This window comes from Ochlerotatus camptorhynchus, unplaced genomic scaffold (assembly GCF_037179485.1).
Source record: "Ochlerotatus camptorhynchus isolate MF236.1 unplaced genomic scaffold, CSIRO-AGI_Acam_v1.1 ptg000289l, whole genome shotgun sequence".
In the NCBI taxonomy this organism is placed as follows: Eukaryota; Metazoa; Arthropoda; class Insecta; order Diptera; family Culicidae; genus Ochlerotatus; species Ochlerotatus camptorhynchus.
The window spans coordinates 234,506-249,951 of record NW_027040778.1 but is presented as its reverse complement, the minus strand read 5'-3'; the positions used below and the strand labels follow the sequence as shown (position 1 = coordinate 249,951).

The 15,446-nt window shown below is 39.1% G+C and overlaps 1 protein-coding gene across 1 annotated transcript in view; it reads left to right on the top strand.

Moving 5' to 3' along the window:
- LOC135706708 (relaxin receptor 2-like) overlaps nt 1-15,446 on the top strand; it is a 291,102-nt gene that overhangs the window by 135,725 nt on the left and 139,931 nt on the right. The window contains exons 4-6 of the mRNA XM_065228358.1: nt 5,594-5,680; nt 6,057-6,168; nt 6,641-6,712. Coding sequence (XP_065084430.1) covers nt 5,594-5,680; nt 6,057-6,168; nt 6,641-6,712 — 271 coding nt within the window. The remainder of the gene's footprint in view (nt 1-5,593; nt 5,681-6,056; nt 6,169-6,640; nt 6,713-15,446) is intronic.

The window sequence follows — 15,446 nt, the reverse complement described above, 5'->3', positions numbered from 1 at the left end:
TAGATATTGGATGCGTTGTTGTAAGTTGAATTGATAAAGTCATTCAACACCTTTTCCATGGTCTTCAGTAAAATTGATGAGAGACTAATGGGCATAAATGCTTTTGAATGCGTTTTCTCACGCTTCCCGTTTTTCGGTATGAATATAACTCTTACCAATCTCCATTTTTATGGAATGTAGTTTAATCTTAAACTCGCCTTATAAATCTTAATTAGAGCCGGAATCAGCATTGCTTTACCGTTTTGAAGTAGTGCCGGGAATATGCCATCCACACCCGCAGATTTAAAAGGCTGAAAAGATCTCACACCATTCTCCACTCTGGTAATTGTGAAAATTTCATCAGCTATATCTGGTACGGTGTTTTCTGTTCTCTGAGACACTGGCGAGGTCTCTATAGAACACATTTCACCAACAGAATCAGAATTATCTGATTCCACACACAATACCGAACCTGGAAAAGGTGTTTCCAAAATTAAATTTAAAGTTTCAGAGGGAGATTTGGTAAAATCTCCATCATGACATTTAAGATTACCAAGTTCAATCGTATGGTCTTTCGCAAGAGTTTTCTGTAATCTCGCGACTATAGGAGTACTGTTTATATTTTCACACATTTGAATCCAAGACCGCCTCTTAGATTTCCGTGTTTCATTATTATATTCAGATAGGGTTTTCTTATATTGATTCTAATCAGAAGTGATTTTTGCTTTATTGAATATTTTACGTGAAACTTTCCGAAGGCATTCCAATTTCAAATTCCACCACGGCACATCCCTGTTAGAAGACGACCGTCTGATAGGACAGCTACTGTTGTAGGAATTTATAATTCTTTCGTTTACCTTTTCAGAAAATGATTCCATCCTGTCTAATGGCATTTGAAAAAGTAGGTTCATTTCCTTTGTTGCATATGTCTATATTATAAGATGAGAGAAATTCCAAAAGGCACTCACGTCGACTGTTGGTGTCCGTACTACCCCACACGATATGATGAACATTTGCATCACAGCCAATGGTGAACGACTTGTTGTATTCTCTGCAATATTGGACTAATGAGGCGATCTCTGGAGGAGATCCTCAGGAGCATCACCAGGAAAATAAGCCGAAGCAACTACAATCTCGGTTTTTTCCCTTGGTGGTTGGTACCTCAACCATGACTGCGACGATGTCCCTTTTTGATGAATTCTGTAATAGGGTAGCATTTCAATGTTTTATTAACCAGAATAGCAGTTCTAGGTGAAGTCTGCTTTTCGTCATAGTATAACTTACATGCGTTTATTTCAATTCCTTGTATTTTTTCTCTGTTGGACCATGGCTCTTGAATAAGCGCCATGTCCAGCTCCCCCTTTTTGAACCTCCGACTCAATACAGCAGAAGCACCTTTTGCATGGTGGAGGTTCACTTGCAGGAACTTAATGGGTTTCATTTTGTTTATTTGATCGCTCATCTTTGTCTTTGGGGTGAGCGATAGACCCATCGTTTGATACTCGATATTTGATTTTCCTTAACTGCGTTTGACTAAATCGGAAGTTCAGTACGAAGTCACGTTCCGACAGTGTCTTTAGCGAATCTGCATCAACATTTAACGTCCACCCGGCATGTTTGTTTGCGTTGGAGCGATTAAATATTTTCCAGCCATTCGTGCTTAAACCATCATTTTGACTCTCAATGAGTCTCTTAAGCCTCTCATCGCTGAAATCTGCACTTAGTGAGAAGAATGCGTGGAATATTTCCGGATGAGGGACCTCTTTCTCGTCCAGGGCAATAAGCTCGGCATTTTCCCAAGGGGTGAGTACCTTTGTCACATCTTTTAGCCACGTCGCTGTTGTTTGATGCTTGCAAACCAGGAACAAATAACCTTGATTGTAGCTACATTTTGTGAACTTTGGTTTATATTCTCATGCCTTTGCTCCTCTATTTTTAGGAGCAGAGCATCTTGTACAGCATGAGTTGTTCTGTGTTCATTTGTTGTTCCGGGTATCCTTTTACGATTATTCCAATGTTTAGAGATGAACTAGCCTATGGCTAAAAATCTCTCAAATAAAGGAAAAAAAAAAAATTATTCCAATCTAAGCTAGACTTGCAACGTCTTTGAAGGAGCGACTACCTGAGTTAGAATCAGCTGATGAACTTTTGGGATATCCTGAAGCTCCTCCATTTCCATCAGCTTTTTCTTCACTCTGGTCAGCCTCCTTCATTGATTATGCTTGATTGCCAGTATTGGATAATCCAGCGCGCACTTTTGGACAAAGATTCGACTTTGTCCTCTTAACGTCCGGCTTTTCTCCACTGCTACCTTGATCGCCATTTCTCGATGGCATAGCTGTGTTTGGAGTCCCAGAAATAGCTTTTTGCAAAAACTTGTTTCCGAGCTTCCCCCATGCTTATCCCTGATTCAATGCATTTCTCGATAACTTTTTCAAAGAGACGTATCAGCTTTTATAAACAATGCATTTGATCGTTGATTTGGCGTAACGGGTAGCTCGCCCACGCATGCTAACACTACCATCAGATAGAGGAATTTCCCCCCCACCTGTTAGTGGTGTTAGTAAGCGTGTGCGAGCTACCAGTTACGCCCAATCGATGATCAAATGCATTGTTTACAAAAGTTGATACGTCCCTTTGAAAAAGTTATCGAGTCTTAATTTTGTTTCTTTTTGTTTTCGAAAGATTTTTGCGCCACTTGATTTTCGACGCACTATCAGTGGAAGGGTTACTTCCACTTCCACTAACGATAACCGACTTTATGGTGACGTTTATTCCATCATCATCTTCGTCACTCTCGCTTGTGTTGCTGCCCCCTGTCTCTTCTGGCTACGCCTTTGCACTGGACACAGCATTGATGTTGATGGAGCCTACATTTTAATTCGTTATATGATTGTTAACCGTAATACTCGCAGTATACTCGATTTGGGATTGGAGTAAGGTAACCATTTTAGTATTGTAGATTACTAATATCAGGATGATCGGATAGTTTTTAGATTCTTATTAGTAAAGTTAAATCGACTCATTGGCTTTTGAAATAGAGGAATCAATTTTTTGTTTTTTGGAACGTCTCACTTTTTTGAACGGAGTACCTTCAGTGCATGACTCGTTACTTTCACTCTCGGAAATCTCTATGGTCAAGGACTTGGAAAGGACTGGGTTGATGGGAATTTTGAATGCTGGCACGTGGCAGAAGCTGATCGTCATCACGTCAACCGAATTAACTTTACAGTGCCGAGAATTCTTGTTCACTATACAATACATCTTAAAAATATAGTCAAAAGATACAACAAAATAAATATTTTATCTTCCGCTATCCAATAAGCCTCCTCAACCAGAACGGGAGCCGCTTCCAGTGGTTTCATTGTATGGTAGATTTGCCAACGGAGGTCAGAACGCTTCCATTGCAGCAATGGACGCAAAACGTGGTCAACACTCACACATTCATCATGAAACGGTTGCTTTCCAAAGTCGACGACGCATCGACTGAAAGAACTGCTTATGAAGAACAATCAGGAGGACCACACAATGGATGCAGCCGAGCAAACAGACGATCGCGTGACACACGTTGAGAGTGGCCTGCTTCTGTCGACAGCCAAGGGAACACTGATCCATTTCGTGGTCGATCTGGATATCGCCTACAATGTCTACAGTAGTAGCTGTTGCAAGGACTGTGCTACTGGTCGAGGGTGTGTAGAGGGTAGCAGTCAGTAGGCGGGCCGGAGATATTTTTTAGGCTTTGAGCCTGTAACGTATTGTCTCGCACAAATGGTGGTGTTGGAACAAGTGGTGCTGCAGTGTTCAATATAGCTGCAAAACTGATAGCTGCTGAACCAGTCTTTGCTGCTTGAAAGGTTGGACCTGGACCATTAGAACCTTGTGCTAGCTTCAAACGACTGTCAAGGTCAACCTTTTGTCACAGTAGTTTTATTTTTTTTTATTTTCCGCACATGTACTTCCTGGATGCGACAAATTCATACAATGTCAACACGTTTGAGGCTGGTTTCGGTAGGTCACCAGTGATTGCTAACCTTGGATATTAATAAATGACTTGATGTATCGTCGCAAGTTCATTTTGAGGACCCAAACTCCTGAAGCAATCCTTTTGCATGCAAAGCCATCACTCCAGGTTAGCTCCTTTGCACTCACTTTATCACCGTACTGCTTCAAGGCAGCAAACATTTCGTCCTTCGTCACATTCTCAGACACGTCATGGATTTTAATTTCCACTCCTCCATCGTCCATCTGAAGTCGCTTTTTGTACTTCTTCTTGTTCACCTCCAGCTCATGTCATCCGTCATGTAGAGTCACCATGTCCTGGTCTGTTTTCAGGTTGACATGCACACAATTTTGTGCATGGTTCATCTGGAGTCGCAATATTTGGTCGAGTCGCAACCCGAGAGTATGATGCACAAACAAGTGCAGATCTTCGAACGACGGTCGCTTTGGGAAGTTCGAGAGTATTATCATAGAGGTAACTCTAAGACCCAGAAGGTCCCGAAGAATCGTGCTCAATTTTTTGGCTCAGCTCTGGTACTACCTTCGGTCCCAAGCTAATCGATGCACCCCTCGAAACATAAGAAAATCCACGAACCCCTCATTTTATCTGCCAAACTTTCATAGCGAATCAAAACAAACAAAGTGTAGCACTAGAATTTCAACTAGAATGGGGTAGGTTAATCGATTTGCTTGGGACCAATAGGCTAGTCAAGTAGTGAGCCAATTTTCAATCGTTAGTTTCCACCGGTTGGTAGTATCTTGAAGGTATTTTCATGAGGTCGCATCGATGCCATAGTCGCGTGAAATGCATACGAAATGCAGACACTGAGATTGTTTATCGTCAGTATTTGACGCAGAAAATTTATCACACCGAAGTGTGGAAGGGGTGAAACCGAAAACTCTTCACACTCGGAGCCCGATTGTAGCACGTCGGGTCGCTGCAATAGCTTGAACCTAACTGGCTGTTGGAGAGGGATATGTCTTTATCTGGGAGATAGTAATTATTTCCTATTTACTATCTATCCAGTAATAGATATCCGTCTTGCTATTTTTTATTTACTGTGTAAAAATGCCTAAATTTTCAAAGAAAAATATATAAACATATTGCTTCCTCTGTCTACAACCATGAAAACCATAAAAAACAAATTCAATCAATGTTTTTCAATCCAAAATTCCAATTACCTTTAGCATTATATATTTTTTATTAAATGTAAAAGTAGCTTTCTTTTGATATTTTGATCTTTGTAAACGGCTCAGTGGTTCAAAAGTAATGATTTTTTTGAAAAAGGTTATTTTTGTAAAAATTAAATTTTTTGCACCACCGTAATTCTGAGATGGCTGTATTATTCTACGAGAGACTCCGTGGTGTAGTTTATATTTCCAAGCCTAATACATGGCTGGTCACAATTTCTCAAACCCAAAAAATGCTACGTCACTTATGCATGATCCCTTGCATAAATCTTAAAGCACAAATATAGACGCTCAATAACTCCTGTTGAACGTTACCTCCAAATCCACTGCACAAGCACGTGTGGTGTCGATTTCATGGACCCCCACAAGTATGTCTCACTGATCAATTTTTTGCTCTTCTCAATTTCCAACCTGTCTCCCGCAGATAACGTTGTCGATTCATCCTACTGGGATCACTTTTTCCGAAAACGACCGGCGGCTCTAAACGACCATCTGCCATTTACTTCCTGCGGTAAGTGAAATCGATTCGTCCCTCCTACTACTGTGTGTTGCCATTTTTCTTCTCATGAGTAGAAGTAGTACGTGAGTGTTTTCGTCCCATATTATCGAGCCTAACTGCCGTTTTAGCACCCGGAAATTTACGTTGATTAATAACCCGGAGGACACAGCCAGAAGGCGTTTGCTTACAACTGGTTCGACGACGACGACGACGACAATGAAAACCTGTCGTGGTCGTCGTCGTTCATTTTCATGCCTGTCACAGCATCACACAACCCCGGGAATCTGCACATATATACCACCGGTTGTGTGAAGTGGTTTTTCCCTTCCTTTCTTCTCATGACTGTTTTATTTTCTTTGTTTATTTAATTCCTCTCTTTGAACGACAGCTTGGAATGACTTCAACAACTCCTGTAAGTGCCGGGCAACGGAAGTGCTGTGCGACTACAAAGACCTTACCACTCTGCCGACTTCACTGCCAATGGATAACATTACACTGCTGTGAGTAAATTTATTTTCAGCAAAAGTTAAGGTTAAGTCAAGTTTGCAATCACGTCATTTCCAGCGCGGTTGGCGGTTTGTTTGTTCAGTTAACAATCTATCATGCGCCTCCATTATTAGCCCTCACCATTATGACGGCTGTGCATATGTTACATAGTGCAAGCTTGTTTCTTCAATAACCCGAACAGCACAGAATGATGCACAATGATGACACCCCACAGGATGCAACATTCCTCCTTACAGGCAAGGACATCCAGACCTTCGGATCCCTACTGCCATATCATTTTTTCCCATCTCCCATCCCGATAAAATTCCATTCTGTAATAGTGTCAACCTGTGTTCAAGAAGGATGGTGTCATCAGTTTTCTACTCAAAGGAGTAATTCACTCCAGCAGCCTCAAATGAAACATTTCCCCATATAAGTATTGACTGCTTTCTTTTCTCTGTTTCCCTTCAACGTTTCCATTTGCAGGGATTTGACTGGCAACAGATTTCCGGTGCTGAATATGAATGTCTTTGAGAGACTCCCGGCCCTCGATACGTTGTAAGTATTCATTTCCGGTATTTTTCCTCTGTGTTGCTAGCATTCTACAGTTTTTTTTATGAACGAAAAAGATTGAAAAAAAAAAACGAGCGACGCCCTGCTCCCACATTCCACAGTCAATCAACAGCTTGTCGGGATTGATTTGTTGTCCTAACGTGACACATCATTACTCGATTTTCATTTTGTCCTCTGTCTACGTTTGGCAGACATACCGGTCCTCTTTTTACTGGCTTATTACGATTCTACTGGAACACATGCATGTTCTTTTTCAGCTTGTTATTGGGAGGCTTCTAAGCCTACGAAAAACTCATCCGAATCGGACATTGAACCCACTACCTTTCGAATGTTGTGCCATATGACCATGTCATTTTTCAATTACATCTTTTGAGGGACCTCATCCTTTTACGATTTTATGTGACATACAAATAAATCAGTCGGAAATCTTCCAATTCCGGTTGAAGGAACTTTTCGATTTTCGGAAATGTTTCATTTTGATTCGCATCAATTCTTGATCCTGGGAGATAGCGAAAGGATGGTCGTCTACCTCGGTGTTTTATGTCGGAAGTGTTTGGTTCCATTCTAATCCAATTCCATACCAATCCAATTGACGACATTTCTTGATTCATTTGCAGGTTTTCCTGATGTGTATGATCAGAATTGAGTACAATGGACAATTTTCTTGAGTTTGGCACAACGTGAAACTGCGAAAAATTTAAGGTTATAATATGACCTTTATAATAGGAATTGTCAGAGGGGGCAGTAAGACCACCTTTATCAGAACTAAAAAAACTACAAGGGACAGCCCTACGGGGTTGTACGCAATGGTGACGTAGGACTACGTGGTACTCCTTCATGTTATTTGTTAACTGCAGCAGGAGCTTGTGTTTTTTGTAGGAATAGGTATTGCTATTTATGTCAAAGAATCAGTTCAATTCAATCTTCGTACCAACGAAGTTATTGATGGCAACTGGTTCTTGGGCATTACAGTTGTACGTGGCATGAAGATGGGTAATTATGGTGTTTTGTATCATTCTCCCAGTTCTAGTGACCAGCGTTTTGTTGAAGTTTTAGAGAACTGGTTTGAGACATTCCTTGATTCGAGTAAATTAAATATATTGGCTGGTGATTTTAATATTAATTGGCGTGATAACCATAATTCGAATCATTTGAAGCGTTTAGCTGAGTTTTTTAATTTAAAGCAAACGGTAAATGAGTATACGCGTATTTCCAGGCACAGTAGAACTTTAATTGACCACGTTTATTCCAATTTTGATTCCATTTGTTCAGTTACGGATACTGATTTGAAAATAACCGATCATGAGACTTTAGTGATTAATGTCTTAGACCATGTTAACGATAACGATAATTTTGTAAAATTGAAGTGCTGGAGGAAATATTCGATGCAAGCTGTTTCGAATCTTGTTGAGAGAAGCCTGAATTTTCCATTCGCGGCCGGTAACTTAGATGAATCTACAGCTGTTCTTAATAACGCTTTGAAAACGTGTACCAATCAACTAGTTGAGCAAAAGTTTGTTTCTTTGAAAAACTCGAACAGCTGGTACAATTTGGATCTTTTACGTCTTAAACGGAAAAGGGACAAATGGTACAAAAAGTTTTGTAGATCTAATAATGACAATCATTGGACTAGGTACACAATCGCGCGTAATAAGTATTCACAATCGATAAAGAAAACTCGTTGTGAATATGTTCAAAGGAAAATTGATCAGCATCAAAACAACAGCAAAGAGTTATGGAAAATTTTGAAATCTTTATTAAAACCTAGTAATTGCAAACCGCGGTCCATAACTTTTAATGGCACATTAGAACAGTCAGAACAAGTAATTGCAGCTAAGTTTAATGATTATTTCGTAGACAGTGTTTCATTGATTAATCAATCTATTGAATTGGTCGATGAACCTGATGAAATAAAACAGCCAGTTAATAGTAGTTGTAGATTTGAAGTTTTTCACCCAATTTCATTAGATGAACTTAGAGTTATTTGTTTTTCATTAGGAAAATCGGCTGGAGTAGATAATGTAAATGCTAGAGTTATTCAAGATTGCTTTCATGTCATTGGCCACATCTTGCTGGACCTTATTAATGAATCATTGCTGAATGGACATGTGCCACAAATTTGGAAGGAATCCTTAGTGGTCCCTATTCAAAAAGTTGCTGGGACGATTAAAGCTGAAGAGTTTCGTCCCATCAACATGTTGCACACATTAGAGAAAATTTTAGAACTTGTTGTTAAAGGCCAGCTGTTGGAGTATTTAAATAGTAATAGTTTGTTGATACCAGAACAGTCGGGATATCGGGAAGGTCATTCTTGTGAAACCGCGTTGAATTTGGTATTAGCGAAGTGGAAAAATAACTTGGAGTGTAAAGATACGATTGTTGCTGTTTTTTTGGATCTTAAACGCGCTTTTGAAACAATTTCTAGACCCTTATTGTTAAGATCAATCAAGCGCTTTGGAATTACGAGTACTGCATATAAATGGTTTGAAAGCTATTTGTCTGACAGAACTCAACGGACTGTTTTTAATGATTCTGTTTCCAGTCCCGTGGGGAATAACCTTGGAGTGCCCCAGGGAAGTGTATTAGGGCCCCTGTTATTTATTATGTATATTAATGACTTGCGACGTGTTTAACGATTTTGCGACATTAATCTTTTTGCAGATGATACTGTGTTATTCATTGCAGCTAAGGATTTAGATGATGCGGTTTTACACTTGAATGAAGATTTGCGTTCTCTAAGTAGATGGTTGAAGTATAAGCAGTTAAAATTGAATACAAGTAAAACTAAATTTATGGTAATTTCGCGGAATCGAGTAAATGAGAACGTCTCTGTTGTAATTGATGATGAGACTATTGATCGCGTTCGGGAGATTAAATATCTTGGCGTGATTATTGATGACACACTTAAGTTCAACTCTCACATTGACAATGTCATCAAGAAAATTGCCAAGAAGTATGGAATTCTATGTCGACTGAAAAACGATTTAACTATTGCCAGTAAAATACAGCTATACAAATCAATCATCTCTCCTCATCTTGACTTTTGCCCTTCCATTTTATTTCTGGCCAATGCAACACAAATATCGAGATTACAGCGCTTGCAGAATAAAATAATGTGTTTGATTTTGAGATGTAATAGATTCACTTCCTCAACTTTGATGTTAGACGCCTTACAATGGTTGTCGGTGAAGCAAAGAATTGTATATTTGACTATGGTGTTCATTTTTAAAGTAGTTAACGGTTTGCTGCCTCGATATTTGTGTGATCGAATTGAAAGAGGAAGTGACTTTCATAGATATAATACTAGAAACGCGGTTGAAATAAGAACACCACATTTCTTGACTTGTGCTTCACAAAATTCATTATATATTAAAGGAATAAATGTTTTCAATTCGATGCCTAGACATATCAAACGTTTAGCAACACTTACAGAATTTAAAAGACACTGCATTTCACACGTTAAAACTGTCGTTTGAACAGTTATCCAGTGATTTTTTATGAATTGACAAATAATGTATCTTGACGAAGTTATCTCTAACGGATTATTTTATATGGATAGCTGTCATAACGACTTTTTACTAATTATTGTAGCACTGCAAAAACTATTTCTGTTCGCCACGAGGGTGATGATGGATTTTTAATATTTGATTTTATAGTAGATTAATTAAAAAAAAAAGTAGTCTACAAAGGTTTGAGCCTCGCGCGCGTATTACGGATATAGAGGACTGAATTTAACATTTGATAAAAAAAAATGCAATTTTGAAGCTTATTTGAAAGATACCTTGAGTTAGTAGTAAGTTTTCTGGCAAATGTTAGGGGTTCGTGAGCATTCCTGACATTGCTGAAAATTATGATAGCATCAGATTGCGGGGTTGCTAGTGTAATAGGATGCTTTGTTGATTATGCATTAACTCTTGATTGCTTGTAATGCTTATGAATATTTTAGGTGGACAAAAAGGCGAACTAAGAGGTGGACACCTGAGTTTTTCCACATTTATATCGCTGTGAAGCAACTGTAAACTTTAGAGGGAATTTATATCTGTAACTGAAACCAGTTCGATTTTGTTTGAGAACCTGGTTAAAATGTCATATTCAGTTATCTTAAAGATAAATCGTCCAGCTCAAACCTTTGTAGGGGTAAAAGGTGGGTCCATCATCATCATCATAGGAATTTGAGCGGGGTTCTCTCTGCTTATGCTCTTTAGTATGACGCACTTGACATAGATGGCCCACAATAACTCACGAAGAGCTACTGGTTCCGATCAATATCGGTGCGGCTTCAGCCTCCTTCCATGCATTAAGCCGGGTTTAGACTAGGCAAGTCAAATGATCAACTCAGTTGAATTCAATTGGCTTGAAAAGTTGAGCCTGTTTCAACTTTTTTCAATTCAAGTGAGTTGATCAAGTCAGTTGAATGGCATGGTTTACACGTTCAATTCGCGTTCAAGTCAGTTGAATTTAACTGGCTTGATCAATTGACTTGCCCTGTCTAAACCCAGATTTAATGTGCGCTGCAGCTCACTGCTTGCAGGCAGCCTTTTTTATGTACTGGTGAACAATGTTCAACGCTACGCGCAGAAAGCTCTGCTGCTGCTGCAACTGATGCCGACGACCGGACACCACACACGGTGATTGGAACTGAATTCGATCAACGGCTGAGGCCAGCCTTGGTAGCTAGCTGCTTGTGGGGAGCCTTTCGTTGTGTACTGGAGAACACCACCACTCACCACGCGGTGATTAAATAAACACCGTTTGGTGAGACCGGATGGAATTCAACTTTGAAATCTGTGTAAGGAAAATAGCTTTTCGCAGGTAATCGGTGATAATTTTAATTATCAAAGCAACAGTTGCACATTCACATGATTTTCAATAGTCACATTTTGAAAAATGATATAGTCTTATATTTAACAGATGCGTAGACATATATCTGATCGATTGGAGATAAAATTATTGAAATTGGTCCAGGGGCAGCTGAGTTATTAACGTTAAAAATCTTTCATAATGTTGTTACATGTTCCATTTTTGGTTTTCACAGACGTAGTCCTACGTCAAAAACACAACAATTTTAAGAATCGTTTTTCAAATTATCCTAAACTACACTTTGACATACATTTTTCCAAACAGACAGATTAGAAATGCCAAGGCCACATTCACCACATCAGGCTACAAAATGATGAGTTGACAGCCTGGAAGGAGCTGGATACCTAGCTCTGGTCCTCACAAGTTCCTACCTCACGCCTCCCCTGACATGTGAAAAATAATGTTGACCAAATAATAATAAAACGGAGCAGACTAGAACCGAAACATTGGCGTTGAGATTTCAGGACATTTGTGTTGACCACTCGTCTTTAAACGCTTGGATAAATTAAATGGTTAAAGGCGTGTAATGTTGTCGTGTTGTCTTAAAATCATTCATAAGTCAAGCTTATGAAATTCATATGTGTCGTTCAAAGGTCAAACCTTATGAAATTCTTAAGATTATTTGCCTCAGTGTAGTTGCTCCTCCCGTGATTGATCAGAACTAATGCACTTGTACAGAGTACCACGTAGATGGTGAATGGGATTTGCTTTCCATCTTCAATGTACACCGCACACTAATTCAATCTATTTATAGATCAATCACAGCGCCGACCACGTCCTCACGGTCTTTTGGGGAGGGAAGGATGATTAGTTCGATGTCCGTTGTTACTAGAGACAGAATACACCTCTGAATCTCCACGGCTTTCACGGGGAGGATAGTTGTGTTAGTGAGGTGGGTTATTTTTAGATCAGGATTCAATTGTGGTAAGTGATGCGATCGGGTTGGTTAAAGCAGAATTCGTTTTCATTTAACTCTAGGAAGCGGACGGGCCTGGGCTTGAAAACCCCCGACCTTACCGTTTTTGGTTACCGTTTCTGCTTAAGCCTCGTCTTCACTCCTCCCCGAGTCATATGATAACAAAAGAATACCACCTGAAACATGAACTCAGCTGGGCAATGTTGCCAGTCCGGCGATAGCAAAGTGAAGAGGTGTGACGTGAACACTGCACAGTGGCACATAACATATGTGGAACTTTATGAACAACTGCTGACTAAAAGTTGACCCTTTCTTGTGTTGCCTCAGTGGTATAACTGGTATAGTCGGACATCGATCTGTCAAAATTACATTTACACATCCATCACCACGGCTTACTTGAGCGAGTTTTCATTCTCAAGAAATTCGTGGAAAAACCAGTGTTTACGTTTGTGACACTGGCCCGTATGAAAGAAAAGCAGATATTTGTTTAGGAGTGACAGGTTAACAATTGAACAGCGTCGTCATGCCAATGTTATCCATTTGTCAACTTGTCATTCCCAATATAGTTTACCCATTTTTGAGTAGGTTCAGTTGTGACCGATGTGGGAGGATTGAGGGCGGCTCAGTTACTCTTTACTGCTATGATAAAATCCCATCTGTCAATCTGTGCTCAAAATCTAGCGAATTTTGTCTTATCTCTTCACTCCACCATGGTACCAGCGAGCCGCTATCTCTTCATGCAAAGATCCTATCTGCTTTGATCGATTCTCTTCATCGACCTTCTCTTTTCATAACCACTGGGATGCAAACAGATTTTGCACTAATTCTACCACATAGTTTGATAAAGGAGGTTCTTATCTAGAGTCCAAAACGTCAAATACAACAGGGAAAGGTTTTGCAGCTGAGTTATTGACGAAAGAGAAAGTCGATGAAGAGAATCGATCAATACAGATAGGACCTTTTGAAATGTTTATCTAGATATGGGATTTTTCACTGGAGTGAAAGGTTGAGGAAATGTCGAACATGTTTCACGCACAGACTGACGTTCGCATTTTACCATAGGAGTAAAGAGTTACAGAATGACCGAAAAAGCGAATTGTCAAGGTAATGCGGCCATTCTTGTTTATTTAGACTAGCTTTAGGGCACAGGAGGCTTATCAAAGGATTTTTTAACGCGTGTTTTCAAGTCGGTCAGAAATCAATCAAGCGCGTTGTAAACCAGTCATACACTCAAAAAATTTATCTCATATCTAATGGATGAAAACCATGTGAATTTCACATAGCTTTCATGTGATCACACAGGTAAAAATCTCACCACAAAATCACATGAATATTATGAGGCCGATGAAATTCATATGAAAAATCATATTAAATTAACGTGATCGCATAAATGTTATGTGAAATTCAGATGAATTCCATTAATTTTGTTTATGGATGAAAATCATCGATTCCAATGAAAGCTACATGAAAACTATTTTCGGTGTATTGTAGATAACCAGTCAGTGGATTTTTGTGTTGGGATTTGAGCAAAAACATTCAATTGTACGCAATTGAGAAACATAGAGAGGGTTGAAACCTTGGATGTTACAGGTATCGATAAACACTCGATTTAATTTGTCCTTCTTCCAAAATTCTTGCGAATGGAAAGATGCAAGGTCAGCTCAAAACACAATATCCAGAGATTTATGTATGTTTTACATATCTGAAGAAGAAGAAGAAGTTCCACCACATATATTTAATGAAAAAAAAAATGGTGGATACATTGGTTCACTAAGTTTATCATAGAGAAAGAAAATTTAAAAAGAAATACCCACGCAAATTTAAATAAATTAACAAATATTCGCTGGGAGTTTCTCCAGTTCTGTTGTTCATAATTATAAAAAAAGCAATACGTATCGCTACTATACCACTTAAAATCACTGAAATGGGGTCGATTTTTGATGATCAAGTTCCATATATCTTATGTGACAGTGCACTGCAGTGGTCTAAAAGTGCCAAAACGTGCGTTTTTTAGTTTATGCAAAAACGGTCCATTAAAGTCATATAGTGTCTTCGGAGAAGTTTGTACACTTTAAAAACTCCTTCTTATGGGCTTTGCCATTTCATGATTAATCAACCTAGCAGGGAGATAGGGAAAAATACTTTTTTTGTTTGTCTAGATAGCGATTTGGTATTTTCAGCAAAGTTTTACACAATATTAAAACAAACATTTTTGCTGCAAACGTCAACCCGCTATATCTTATTTTTACAGACATATGTAATTCTATTGGTAAGAGCCTCCGAATCAATGTTCTGCAAAAACTTTTCAGAAAGCAAATTTTTGAATTTTTTTTTTTTCTTAACACGCCATTTTGTCTTGGGAACAAGTTCCTATTATCAATATTTCTTAAGATATTCAAGGTTTTGACCCAAAAATCAGCACTATTTCCAAGGTCAACAGCTCGAAGTTGGGCAAAATTGGGCAAACCAGGCTAATTACATTTGAAAGCATACTTAAAATGCCACCCAATGCATACCAAATCCTTAGTCTTCTTTATTACCAAACTATAGTAAACCGTGTACAGATAATCGTTTTCTTGCATTTGTACATAGAGCAGCTCCTTCATACGTCACTTACTCTTGGTGTTAAATCGAAGTAGGCATTCAAAAAAGGGTTTTCGTTGCAAAGCAGTGTGCGGTTAAAGCGAGGGTTAAAGTTTTGATTCCAAATTCCAATTTGTAGTGACTGGTTAACTGGACAAGAAGGTGATTCGTTGACTGAATGAACAGTGATTCTTGTTTCCCGTGGCTGGTGAGTCCCGGTGTTTATTGTAGTGACCAAAAATTGACTGAACAATGATTGGTCTCTGTTCCCTCCGGCAGGTGATTCACAGTGTCGGTAGTAGTGACCGATTGATTGAACGAACAGTGGTCCTTGTTCTTCCCGGAATGTGATTCTTGGTG